The sequence below is a fragment of the Lipotes vexillifer genome, unplaced genomic scaffold (genome assembly GCF_000442215.2).
Source record: "Lipotes vexillifer unplaced genomic scaffold, Lipotes_vexillifer_v1.1 scaffold86, whole genome shotgun sequence".
In the NCBI taxonomy this organism is placed as follows: domain Eukaryota; kingdom Metazoa; phylum Chordata; class Mammalia; order Artiodactyla; family Lipotidae; genus Lipotes; species Lipotes vexillifer.
The window spans coordinates 1460948-1475264 of NW_006785406.1; the positions used below are offsets into that span (position 1 = coordinate 1460948).

The 14317-nt window shown below is 39.9% G+C and overlaps 1 protein-coding gene across 1 annotated transcript in view; it reads right to left on the reverse strand.

Annotated features, from left to right (window-relative positions):
* The window catches only part of PCCB (propionyl-CoA carboxylase subunit beta), a 111719-nt gene that overhangs the window by 17175 nt on the left and 80227 nt on the right, over positions 1 to 14317 (reverse strand). Inside the window, exon 13 of the mRNA XM_007457568.1 lies at positions 13160 to 13283. Coding sequence (XP_007457630.1) covers positions 13160 to 13283 — 124 coding nt within the window. The remainder of the gene's footprint in view (positions 1 to 13159; positions 13284 to 14317) is intronic.

The following is a 14317-nucleotide window of genomic DNA, read 5'->3' on the forward strand; positions in this document are numbered from 1 at the left end:
TGTCAATTGTTACTTCTCCTTTTTCATTTCTAATTCTACTGATTTGAGTCTTCTCCCCTTTTTTCTTGAGGAGTCTGGTAATGGTTTATCAATTTTGTTTATCTTCTCAAAGAACCAGCTTTTAATTTTATTGATCTTTGCTATCATTTCATTCATTTCTTTTTCATTTATTTCTGATCTGATCTTTATGATTTCTTTCCTTCTGCTAACTTTGGGGGGTTTTTTCTTATTCTTTCTCTAATCGCTTTAGGTGCAAGGTTAGGTTGTTTATTTGAGATGTTTCCTGTTTCTTAAGATAGGATTGTACTGCTATAAACTTCCCTCTTAGAACTGCTTTTGTTGCATCCCATAGGTTCTGGGTCATCGTGTCTCCATTGTCATTTGTTTCTAGGTATTTTTTGATTTCCTCCTTGCTTTCTTCACTGACCATTTTGTTATTAGTGTATTGCTTAGCCTCCATGTGTTTGTATTTTTTACAGATCTTTTCCTGTGATTGATATCTAGTCTCATAGCGTTGTGGTTGGAAAAGATACTTGATATGATTTCAATTTTCTTAAATTAACCAAGGCTAGATTTGTGACCCAGGATATGATCTATCCTGGAGAATGTTCCATGAGCACTTGAGAAAAATGTGTATTCTGTTGTTTTTGGATGGAATGTCCTATAAATATCAATTAAGTCCATCTTGTTTAATGTATCATCTAAAGCGTGTGTTTCCTTATTTATTTTCATTTTGGATGATCTGTCCATTGCTGAAAGTGGGGTGTTAAAGTCCCCTACTATGATTGTGTTACTGTTGATTTCCCCTTTTATGACTGTTAGCATTTGCCTTATGTATTGAGGTGTTCTTATGCTGGGTGCATGTATATTTACAATTGTCATATCTTCTTCTTGGACTGATCCCTTGATCATTATGTAGTGTCCTTCTTTGTCTCTTCTAATAGTCTTTATTTTAAAGTCTATTTTGTCTGATATGAGAATTGCTACTCCAGCTTTCTTCTGATTTCCACTTGCATGGAATATCTTTTTCCATCCCCTCACTTTCAATCTGTATGTGTCCGTAGGTCTGAAGTGGGTCTCTTGTACACAGCATATATACGGGTCTTGTGTTTGTATCCATTCAGCCAGTCTGTGTCTTTTGGTGGGAGCATTTAACCCATTTACATTTAAGGTAATTATCGATATGTATGTTCCTATTCCCATTTTCTTAATTGTTTTGGGTTTATTATTGTAGGTCTTTTCATTCTCTTGTGTTTCTTGCCTACAGAAGTTCCTTTAGTATTTGTTGTAAAGCTGGTTTGGTGGTGCTGAACTCTCTCAGCTTTTGCTTGTCTGTAAAGGTTTTAATTTCTCCATCAAATCTGAATGAGATCCTTGCTGGGTAGAGTTATCTTGGTTGTAGGTTTTTCTCCTTCATCACTTTAAATATGTTCTGCCACTCCCTTATGGCTTGCAGAGTTTCTGCTGAAAGATCAGCTGTTAACCTTATGGGGATTCCCTTGTGTGTTATTTCTTGTTTTTCCCTTGCTGCTTTTAATATGTTTTCTTTGTATTTAATTTTTGACAGTTTGATGAACATGTGTCTTGGCGTGTTTCTCCTTGGATTTATCCTGTATGGGACTCTCTGTGCTTCCTGGACTTGATGAACTATTTCCTTTCCCATATTAGGGAAGTTTTCAACTATAATCTCTTCAAATATTTTCTCAGTCCCTTTCTTTTTCTCTTCTTCTTCTGGGACCCCTGTAATTTGAATGTTGGTGCATTTAATGTTGTCCCAGAGGTCTCTGAGACTGTCCTCAGTTCTTTTCATTCTTTTTTCTTTATTCTGCTCTGCAGTAGTTATTTCCACTACTTTATCTTCCAGGTCACTTATCCGTTCTTCTGTCTCAGTTATCCTGCTACTGATCCCTTTTAGAGTATTTTTAATTTCATTTATTGTGTTGTTCCCTCTTTAGTTCTTCTAGGTCCTTGTTAAATGTTTCTTGCATTTTCTCTATTCTATTTCCAAGATTTTGGATCATCTTTACTATCATTATTCTGAATTCTTTTTCAGGTAGACTGCCTATTTCCTCTTCATTTGTTAGGTTTGGTGGGTTTTTATCTTGCTCCTTCAACTGCTGTTTGTTTTTCTGTGTTTTCATTTTGCTTATCTTACTGTGTTTGGGGTCTCCTTTTCGCAGGCTGCAGGTTCGTAGTTCCTATTGTTTTTGGTGTCGGTTCCCAGTGGCTAAGGTTGGTTCAGTGGGTTGTGTAGGTTTCCTGGTGGAGGGGACTGCTGCCTGTGTTCTGGTGGATGAGGCTGGATCTTGTCTTTCTGGTGGGCAGGTCCACATCTGGTGGTGTGTTTTGGGGTGTCTGTGGACTTATTATGATTTTAGGCAGCCTCTCTGCTAATGGATGGGTCTGTGTTCCTGTCTTGCTAGCTGTTTGGCATAGGGTGTCCAGCACTGTAGCCTGCTGGTCATTGAGTGAAGCTGGGTGTTGTTGTTGAGATGGAGATCTCTGGGCGATTTTCACCGTTTGGTATTATGTGGAGCTGGGAGGTCTCTCGTGGACCAGTGTCCTGTAGTTGGCTCTCCCACCTCAGTGGCACAACCCTGACGCCTGGCTGGAGCACCAAGAGACTGTCCTCCACACGGCTCAGAATAAAAGGGAGAAAAAAAAAAAGAAAGGAGGGAGGGAGGGAGGGAGGGAGGAAGGAGGGAAGGAAGGAAGGAAAGAAAGAAAGAAAGAAAGAAGGAAGATAAAGTAAAATAAAGAAAAAGAAAGAAAGAAAGAAAGAAAGAAAAGATAAAATAAAATAAAGATAAAGTTATTAAAATAAAAAATAATTAAGAAAAAAATTTTAAAAAGTAAAAAAAAAAAAAGCGGATGGACAGAACCCTCGAACAAATGGTGAAAGCAAAGCTATACAGACAAAATCTCATACAGAAGCATACACATACACACTCACAAAAAGAGGAAAAGGGGAAATAATAATAAATCTTGCTCCCAAAGTCCACCTCCTCAATTTGGGATGATTCATTGTCTATTCAGATATTCACAGATGCAGAGTATGTCAAGTTGATTGTGGAGCTTTAATCTGCTGCTTCTGAGGCTGCTGGGAGAAATTTCCCTTTCTCTTCTGTGTTCACACAGCTCCCGGGGTTCAGCTTTGGATTTGGCCCCACCTCGGCGTGTACGTCGCCTGAGGGCGTCTGTTCTTTGCTCAGACAGGACGGGGTTAAAGGAGCCACTGATTCTACGGCTCTGGCTCACTCAGGCCGGGGGGACGGAGGGGCACAGAGTGCGGACCAAGCCTGCGGCGGCAGAGGCCAGTGTGACATTGCACCAGCCTGAGGCGCACCATGCGTTCTCCCGGGGAAGTTGTCCCTGGATCACGGGACCCTGGCAGTGGCGGGCTGCACAGGCTCCGGGAAAAGGAGGTGGGGATAGTGACCTGTGCTCGCACACAGGCTTCTTGGTGGCGGCAGCAGCAGCCTTAGCGTCTCATGCCTGTCTCTGGTGTCTGCACTGATAGCTGCAGCACGCGCCCGTCTCTGGAGCTCCTTTAAGCAGCGCTCTTAATCCCCTCTCCTCGCACACCAGGAAACAAAGAGACAAAAAAGTCTCTTGCTTCTTTGGCAGCTCCAGACTTTTCCCAGACTCCCTCCTGGCTAGCCCTTCAGATCTAAGCTCCGAAGCCTGAGCCTCAGCTCCCAGCCCCAGCCCATCCCAGCGGGTGAGCAGACAAGCCTCTTGGGCTGGTGAGTGCTGGTCAGCACCGATCCTCTGTGCAGGAATCTCTCCACTTTGCCCTCCACACCCCTGTTGCTGTGCTCTCCTCTGTGGCTCTGAAGCTTCCCCCCTCCGCCACCCACAGTCTCTGCCCGCAAAGGGGCTTCTACTGTGTGGAAACCTTTCCTCCTTCACAGCTCCCTCCCACTGGTGCAGGTCCCGTCCCTATTCTTTTGCCTCTATTTATTCTTTTTTCTTTTGCCCTACCCAGGTGCGTGGGCAGTTTCTTGCCTTTTGGTAGGTCTGAGGTCTTCTGCCAGCGTTCAATGGGTGTTCTATAGGAGCAGTTCCACGTGTAAATGTATTTCTGATGCATCTGTGGGGAGGAAGGTGATCTCCGCGTCCTACTCTTCCGCCATCTTCTCCTGTCTCCTGTAACACCACTTTTTATTTCTTACATGATTTAAAAAACAAATGCAGGGAATTCCCTGGTAGTCCAGTGGTTAGGACTCCATGCTGTCACTGACAGGGCCTGGTTTAGTCCCTGGTTGGGAAACTAAAATCCTGAAAGCTGTGTGGCATGGCCAAAAAGAAACAAACAAAACAAAAAAAATCAAGCCCACAAAGGTTCACTGGTGAATTATACAAAACCTTTAAAAATGAAATTACACCAATTCTCTACAATCTCTTCTAGAATATAGAATCAGAGGGAATACTTCCTGACTCATTCTATGAGGCCATCATCACCCTAATACCCAAACCAGGCAAAAACATCACAAGAAAACTACAGACCAGTGTCTCTCACAAACATAAATGCAATAATTCTCAATAAAACATTTAACAAATCAAACCCAGTAACATACAAAAATAATTATACACCACTTCCAAGTGGGATTTATCCCAGGTATGCAAGGCTGATTCAACATTTGAAAAACAATTCATATACTCCATTACATCAACAGGCTAAAGAAGAAAAATCACATGAATGTATCAACAGATCTAGAAAAGCATTCACAAAATCCAACACCTACTCAAGATAAAAACTCTCAGCAAACTAGAAATACAGGGGAACTTTCTCAGCTTCATAAAGAACATCTACAAAAACCTATAGCTAACATCATACGTAATGGTGAAAAACCAGAAGCTTTCCCACTAAGATCAGGTATAATGCAAGAATGTGCCCTCTCACCACTCCTTTTCAAAACTGTACTAGAAGTCCTAGCTAATACAATGGAACAAGGAAAGGAAATATATAAAAGGCATACAGATTGGGAAGGAAGAATCAAACTTTCTTTGTTTACAGATGACATGACTGTCTATGTAGAAAATCCTAAAGGACAAAAGTACTGCTGAAACTAATAATTATAGCAAAGCTGCAGGACACAAAGTGAATTTATTAAAGTCAATCACTTTCCTGTATACCAGCAATGAATTTGAAACTAACAACAGAATACACCGTTTACATTAGCGCACCCCCACCCCCCAAAAAAATACATAAGCATAAATCTAACAAAACAAGATCTATATGAGGAAAATTACAAAACTCTGATGAACAAAATAAAAAAGCTAAATAAGTAGAGATATTCCATGTTCATGGATAGAAATAATATCATCCAGGGGTATGGTACTGGTGAAACAAATCAATGGAACAGAATAAAGAGCCCAGAAATAGACCTACATAAATATAATCAACTGATCTTTGACAAAGGACCAAAAGTAATACAATGGAAGAAAAACAGTCTTTTAAACAAATGATGCTGGAACTACTGGACATCCACATCCAAAACAACTGATGTAGACAAACCTTATACCTTTAACAAAAATTAACTTAAAATGGATCCAGAGACCTAAATATAAAACACAAAACTATAAAACTCATAGAAGATAACATGGGAGAATACCTAGGTGACCTTGGAAATGGCAGCAACGTTTTAGATACACTACTTTCAAAGGCATGATCTATGAAAGAAATAATTGGTAAGCTGGACTTCACTAAAATTAAAAACTTCTCCTCTGTGAAAGACACTATCTAGAGAATGAGAAGACAACCACTGACTGACAGAAAGTATCTGCAAAACACACAATCTGATAAAGGATTGCTATCTAACATATACAAAGAACTCTCAAAACTTGTGAAAGAATTTCAATCTAAAATAGAACTGGAGGATGTTATTGGAAAATCTCACACATGTGCCCTCAGGAAGACAAAACTTAAGGACTAAGAAACTGATTTCCTTTAAAGGCCTGATTTACAGAACACTGATAGTGCCAAAATTTTCTCAGATGACAGGGGGTTGATCAGGGGTTATCTCATATCAACATTGGGAAGTTTCATGAATGGGAGATGACCCAGGTCAGGATGGACTCACCAAGTGGGCTGAATTGAGTTCTGTTTCTGTGACTGGACTGATTTTATCTGCTCAGGAAGTTTTCAAGGCTGGTCTCCATTTGTTGTTTATTTTAACTGACTCTAACTGGACTCTCCCCTCTTTACATTTCCTGTCCATAAATACAACCTGCCCCAAACCCTCAATGGACTCACCTGTAGCTTGCTACAGTTTGCTTGTCCTAAATTACAGTTCCTCTGCTATTCCTGAATAAACTCATCTTTTTGAGTTTACCTCTTTGTTTAGGTCAAACAAATGCAACAATAAGAAAACGACCCAATTAAAAACTGGCCAAAGACCTGAACAGATACCTCACCAAAGAAAACACAGACAGGGCAAATAAGCATATGAAAAGATGCTCCACATCATACGTCATCAGGGAAATGCAAATTAAAGTGAGATACCACTACACACTTATCACAATAGCCAACATGCAGAACACTGAGAACACCAAAAGCTGACAAGGATGTGGAGCAATAGGAACTCTCCTTCACTGCTGGTGGGGATGCAAATTAGTACAGCCACTCTGGAAGACAGTTTGGCAGTTTCTTACAAACTAAACACACTCTTACCATTTGAGCCAGCAATCATGCTCCTCGGTATTTACCCAAATGAGTTGAAAACTTACATCTACATAAAAACCTGCACACGAATGTTTTTAGCAGCTTTATTAATAACTACCAAAACTTAAAAGTAGCCAGGACGTCTTTCAGTAGGTGAATGGATAAATGAACTGTGATATATCCAGACAATGTAATATTAACACTAAAAAGAAATCAGCTATCAAGCCGTGAAAAGACACAGAGGAAACATGAATCACAGAGTATGTGGCCTTCTCAGACCAGCTTCCTCCATATAACTAACTGGAAGAGACTAATCTGAAAAAGCTACATACTGTATGATTCCAACTATATGACATTTTGGAAAAGGAAAACTATGGAAACAGTAGAAGGATGAGTGGTTGCCAGGGGTTTATCAGGCTATCAGGGTTAGGGGGAAGGGAGTGATGAATAGGTGGAGCACAGAGGATTTTTAGGGCAAGTGAAACTATTTTATATGATACTGCAAATGGTAGATACATATCATTACAAATTTATCCAAACCTACAGAATATCCAACACCAAGAGTCAACCCTATAGTAAACCATGGACTTCTAATGATGTGTCAATGTACATTCCATAATTGTAACAGACATAGTGCTCTGGTTCAGAATACTGATAGTGGGGTAGGCTGTACATGTGTGAAAACAGAGTATATATGGGAATGCTCTGTTGTTTCCACTCAATTTTACTGTGAAGCTAAAAGAAGCTCTAAAAAATAAAGTTTATTTAAAAAAAAAAAAAAGATTAGACACCATAACCAAATGGGATATATCCCAGGAATGCAAAAGTGGTTCAATATACAAAAAAATCAATCAGTAAAATACAACACATTAATAGAACAAAGGACAAAAGCTACATGATCAACTCAATCGACACAGAAAAGGCATTTGGCAAAATCTATCACCTTTCATGATAAAACACTCAGAAAACTACAAATAGAAGGAAATTTCCCCAACATGACGTAGACCATATATGAAAAACCCACAATTAACATCGTATTCTATAGTCAAACACAAAGTTCTCTCCCTAAGATCAGGAACAAGACAAGGATGCCCAATGGCACTATTGCTATTCAACATTGTGCTGGAAGTTCCAGCCAGAGCAATTAGACAAGAAAAAAAAAAATAAAAGGCATCTAAATTGGAGAAGAAGTAAAACTATCTTTATATGCATTAAATATGATCCTATATGTAGAAAATTCCAGAGAATCTACAAGAAAGCTACTAAAGCTAATAAATTCAGCAAAGTTGCAGGTTACAAGATCAGCAAACAAAAAGCAGTTGCATAGTTGTCTTTCTATAAACCGATAATGAACAATCCAAAAAAGAAATTGAGAAAGGAATTCCATTTACAATAGCAACTAAAAGAATAAAACAGGAGTAAATTTAACCAAGACATTAAAGACCTGTGCAGCGAAAACTACAAAACACTGCTGAAGAAATAAAAGAAGACCAAAATAAATAGAAAGGGGACATCCCTTTTGGCGCAGTGGTTAAGAATCCACCTAACAATGCAGGGGACGTGAGTTTGATCCCTGGGCTGGGAAGATCCCACATGCCACGGAGCAACTAAGCCTGTGCACCACGACTACTGAGTCTGCGCTCTAAAGCCTGCAAGCCACAACTACTGAGCCGACGAACCACAACTACTGAAGCCCGCACACTCTGGGACCTGCAATGTTGTAACTACTGAGCCCACGTGCTGCAACTACTGAAGCCCACGCACCTACAGTCCGTGCTCAGCAACAAGAGAAGCCACTGCAATAAGAAGACCATGCACCGCAACAGAGAGTAGCCCTCGCTCATCACAACTAGAGAAAGCCCACGTGTAGCAGTGAAGACCCAACACAGCCAAAAATTTAAAATAAATAAATAATAAATGGAAAGACATCCTGTGTTCATGAGTTAGAAAACTTTACATTGTTAAAATGTCAATACTTCATAAAGTGATCAGCAGATTCAATGCAATCACTACCAAAATTCCAACAACCTTTTCTGCAGAAATGGAAAGGCCAACAGTCAAATCCATATGGAATTGCAAGGGTCCCAAAAAAGCCAAAATAATCTGAAAAGGAAGAACATGAGAAGACTCACACTTCCCAATATTAAAACTTACTACAAACCTACAGTAATCAAAACAGTGCGATACTAGAACATGGATAGACTTGCAGACCAAAGGAATAGTATTGAGACCCCAGAAATAAACTCATACATCTACAGCCCACTGATGTCTGACAAAAATGCCAAGTCCATTCAAAAGGGAAAGAATAGTCTATTCAACAAATGGTGCTGGGATAACTGAATTTCCGCATGCAAAAGAATGAAGCTCTCTACAAATGCTAATGCATATATATGGAATATTTTTTAAAATGGTACTGATGAACCTAATTGCAGGGCAGGAATAAAGATATAGAGAATGGACTTGAAGACACAGTGTGGGAGGGGGAAGCTGGGGTGAAGTGAGAGTATCATCAACATATATACACTACCAAATGTAAAATAATTAGCTAGTGGGAAGCAGCAGCATAGCACAGGGAGATCAGCTTGGTGATTTGCGATGACCTAGAGGGGTGGGATAGCGAGGGTGGGAGGGAGGCTCAAGAAGGAGGGCATATGGGGACATATGTATGCATATGGCTGATTCACTCTGGTGTACAACAGAAACTAACACAGTATCATGAAGCAATTATACTCCAATAAAGATCTATTAAAAAAAAAGAAGAATGGGGCTTCCCTGGTGGCGCAGTGGTTGAGAGTTCACCTGCCGATGCGGGGACGCGGGTTCGTGCCCCGGTCTGGGAGGATCCCACATGCCGCGGAGCGGCTGGGCCCATGGGCCATGGCTGCTGGGCCTGCGCGTCTGGAGCCTGTGCTCCACAATGGGAGAGGCCACAGCAGTGAGAGGCCTGCATACCGCAAAAAAAAAAAAAGAAGAATGAAGCTGAACCCCTAACTTACACTATATGTAAAAATTAACTCAAAACTGATCAAACCTAAATGTGAAAACTAAAAGCATAAAACTCCTAAAAGAAAACATAGGGGAAAAGCTCTATGACATTGGATTTGCAAATAAGTTCTTATATATGACTCCAAAAGCACAAGCAACCAAAAACAAAAAGAGAAAGAGAATTAGACTTCATCAAATTTTATAACTTTTGTATATCAAATGACGTTATCTAGAAAGTGTAAAGCAAACCTACAGAATGGAAGAAAATATTTGCAAATCATTTATCTGATAAGGGTTTAATATCCAGAGTATACAAAGAATGCTTGTAACTCAACAACAACAAAAAACCTCTAAGTAATCAAAAAATGGGCAAAGGACTTGAATAGACATTTCTCCAAAGATATGCAAATGGCCAATAAGCCTAAGAAAAGATGCTCAACATCCCTAATCATTAGAGAAATATAAATGAAAACCACAATGGGATAATACATCACACCCATGAGGACCGGCTATTATCAAAATATACCAGAAAATAACAAGTGTTGACGAGTATGAAGAAATTGGAACCCTGTCCATTGCTAAGGAGAATGTAAAACAGTGCAGCCACTGTGGAAAACAGTGTGATGTCTCCCCAAAAAAGTAATCCTAAAATTACCATATTACTCAGTAATTCCACAACTAGGTGTATACCCAAAAGAATTGAAAACAGGGTTTCAAACAAATACTTGTACACCAATGTTCACTGTGACATTATTCACAATAGCAAAAAGGTGGAAACAACCCAAGTGTCCATCGACAGATAAATGATTAAACAAAATGCAGTTATATACATGCAGTGGAATATTATATAGACATGAAAAGTTAAAATGAAGTTCTGATACATGCTACAATATGAATGGATCTTGAAAACATTATGCTAAGTAAAACAAGCCAGACACAAAGGAACAAATATTGTATGATTCTACTTATATGGCATATCTAGAAGAGGTCAATTCACAGAGAGTAGATTAAGATTACCAAGGGTGGGAGGTAGGATGGAAATGAATTGTCTGTTTGGGATGATTTGAAATTTGGCGGGGGTGGGGGGCTTCCCTGGTGGCACAGTGGTTGAGAGTCCACCTGCCAATGCAGGGAACACGGGTTCGTGCCCCGGTCCGGGAAGATCCCACATGCTGCGGAGCAGCTAGGCCCGTGAGCCATGGCCGCTGAGCCTGCGCGTCCGGAGCCTGTGCTCTGCAACGGGAGAGGTCACAGCAGTGAGAGGCCCGCCTAACGAGAGAAAAAAAAAAGAAAAAAAAGAAATTTGGGGGGGGGAAGTTAGTGGTAATGGGCTCACACACTGTGAATGTAATTGATGCCACTGCACTGTACCCTTAAAAATGGTTAGAATAATATCAAAAAAACAAACAACCCAATCAACAAATGGGCAGAAGACCTAAACAGACACTTCTCCAAAGAAGACATACAGATGGCCAACAGGAACATGAAAAGATGCTCAACATCACTAATTATTAGAGAAATGCAAATCAAAACTACAACGAGGCAACATTTCACACCAGTCAGAATGGCCATCATCAAAAAGTCTACAAATAATAAATGCTGAAGAGGGTGTGGAGAAAAGGGAACCCTCTTGCACTGTTGGTGGGAATGTAAGTTGGTGCAGCCACTGTGGAAAACACTATGGAGGCTCCTAATAAAACTAAAAATACAGCTACCATATGATCCAGCAACCCCACTCCTGGGTATATATACAGAAAAGACAAAAACTCTAATTCGAAAAGATACATGCACACCAATGTTCATAACAGCACCATTTACAATAGCCAAGATATGGAAGCAACCTAAGTGTCCATCGATGTATGGATAAAGAAGATATGGGGGGTGTGTGTGTGTGTGTGTGTGTGTGTGTGTGTGTGTGTAATGGAATATTACTCACCCATTAAAAAGAATGAAATATTGCCATATGAAGCAATGTGGATGGACCTAGAGATTATCATACTGAGTGAAGTAAGTCAGAGAAAGACTAATATTATATGTTATCACTATATGTGGAATCTAAAAAATAATACAAATGAACTTATTTACGAAACAAAAACAGATTCACAGACATAAAAAACAAACTTATAGTTACCAAAGAGGAAAGGCGAGGGGGTGAGGGATAAATTAGGAGTATGGGAATAACAGATACACACCACTATATATAAAATAAACAATAAGGATTTATTGTATAGCACAGGGAACTATATTCAATATCTTGTAATAATCTATAATGGAAAAGAATCTGAAAAAGTTATACATGTACATACATATATATATATATATATATACACACACACATATGGCTGAATCACTTTGCTATACACCTGAAACTAACACTGTATTGCAAATCAACCATAGTTTAGTAACAAAGGTTAAAATGGCAAATTTTATGTTATATATATTTTACCACAATAAAAAACACTTTTACAAACCTTTTTCTAAAGACAAGGAGAAACTGCCACAGCAGAAATAAAAGATGAGGCTAGGTCAAAAAAGGAGAGTGTATGCATCCCACATAGGGATTCAAAGGAAACCTAAGAAGGAAAATAGTAAGGAGGGAAGCAGTATCCAGAGACCCCAATCCCACCCAGAGCACAACCATGGAAGAGTCCCCACACCCTGGCTGTGACTCAAGTCTGACCGTCTCACCAGAAAGCTGTGGGGTACAGACACAACAAGATGCTGTTAACTTGTCATGGATCAGGGACTTCCCTGGTGGCGCAGTGGTTAAGAATCTGCCTGCCAATGCAGGTGACATGGGTTCGAGCCCTGGCCCAGGAAAATCCCACATGCCATGGAGAACTAAGCCCATGCACCACAACTACCGAGCCTGCACACCACAACTACTGAGCCCACATGCCACAACTACTGAAGCCCACACGCCTAGAGCCCATGCTCCACAACAAGAGAAGCCACCAAAATGAGAAGCCCACGCACCGGAACAAAGAGTAGCCCCTGCTCGCTGCAGCTAGAGAAAGCCTGTGTGCAGCAATGAAGACCCAACGCAGCCAAATTAATTAATTAATTATTTTAAAAAGCGTATATAACTTGTCACAGACCAACTGTTCTCCTGGCACCATCAAAGGCACTAGAGAGAAAACTGTGAATAAGACACTAACACCCCTGGCCTCATGGGGCTCACAGTTTAGTGGGTGAGTCATAATGTAACTAGGGGGACAGAAAGCAGGCCTCTGAAAAAGTAAAGACCTTAAAAGTTGAGGAGGAAAGTTATCTATAAACCCTTAAAAAATCAGAGAAGCATGAAAGAAGCATTTTCAGATGCTTATGTTAATTTTGAGAAATTAAGAGACAAAGGAGCTTTCGCAACTTCAGCTATTGATATTTGAGTTTCTTTCTCTGGCCACTGAAGGCCGTGTCTGAGGAAAAGGCAGAAGATGGGCACCTTGGGCCCAGGCAGCCCTGGCTCCCGACCACCCCCCAAGGTCTATGAGAGCGTCTCCCTCCTACCTGAAGCCACTTTAGGTTGGTTGCCAACAATTCCAACAGTCCTCCCATTCATTCTTGCAAAACCAACAATGATGTTCTTGGCATAACTGGGCATGATCTCAAAAAATTCTCGCTCATCAACAACCTGCAGGGATAAATTTACTCTTGAGCTCAAAATGATAAACAAGATCCAACTCCATTATAGAATGACAGACATTTACAGAATTACAGGCTGGATAGCTACTCCCTACCACAGGTTCTCCCAGGAAGCAGGACAACAGGCAGAGGCAGTACCTCCTCCCTGCTGGAAGGGAAAACACTCATACACAAATGGAAGAGGATAAACCAGTACAGTCTTTTTTAAAGGTTCTATTTGAACTTGGCATATTTAATACACTTTTTTTTACCTTACTTTGAAATCATTTCAAACTTTCATTAAAATTTCCAGAATACAAAAAAATTTAAATATCCTTCACACAGATTCCCCATTTATTAACGTTTTACCATGTAAGCTTCATAGTTCCCTCTCCCAACCTGCCTACCCTGCTTTTCTGTCTATCTCTTAATTATGTGTCTGTATATATATTCTCTAACTATATATATGTCCATACACACAACTTTTTTTCCTGAACTGTTTGAGAATAAGTTACAGACACGACACCTCTTTACCTCTAAGTACCTATGTAAGTGTCTACCTCCTAAGAACAGGACATTCTCTTCTATAACTTCAGTGATATTATCAAAATCAGGAAATTAACATTAATATATTATTATCTATTATAAAACCTTATTCAAATTTCACCAGTTATTCCAAAAACATCCCTTATAGCAACAAAAATCTGGTTCTAGAACCTGACCCAAGATCACCTGGTACTCTGAGTGGTCATGTGGTCTCTTTAGCCTGCCTTGATTCTTTCCCCTCAATCTTTGTCTTTTATGTTCATAACATCTTTGAAGACTACAGATCAGTTACTTGGTTATCTGGGTTTCATGTTTGTTCATGTTTAATTTCAGGTAAAGCGTTTCTGGCAGAATATCACAGAAGTGACCCTCTCAAGTGCATCACATCAAAAGGCACATGATGTCAATTTATCCATTAATGGTGGTGATATATGTCAGGTTTCTCCCCTGTAAAGTTACTATTTTTCCACTTGTAATTAATAAGTATTTTGTAGGGAA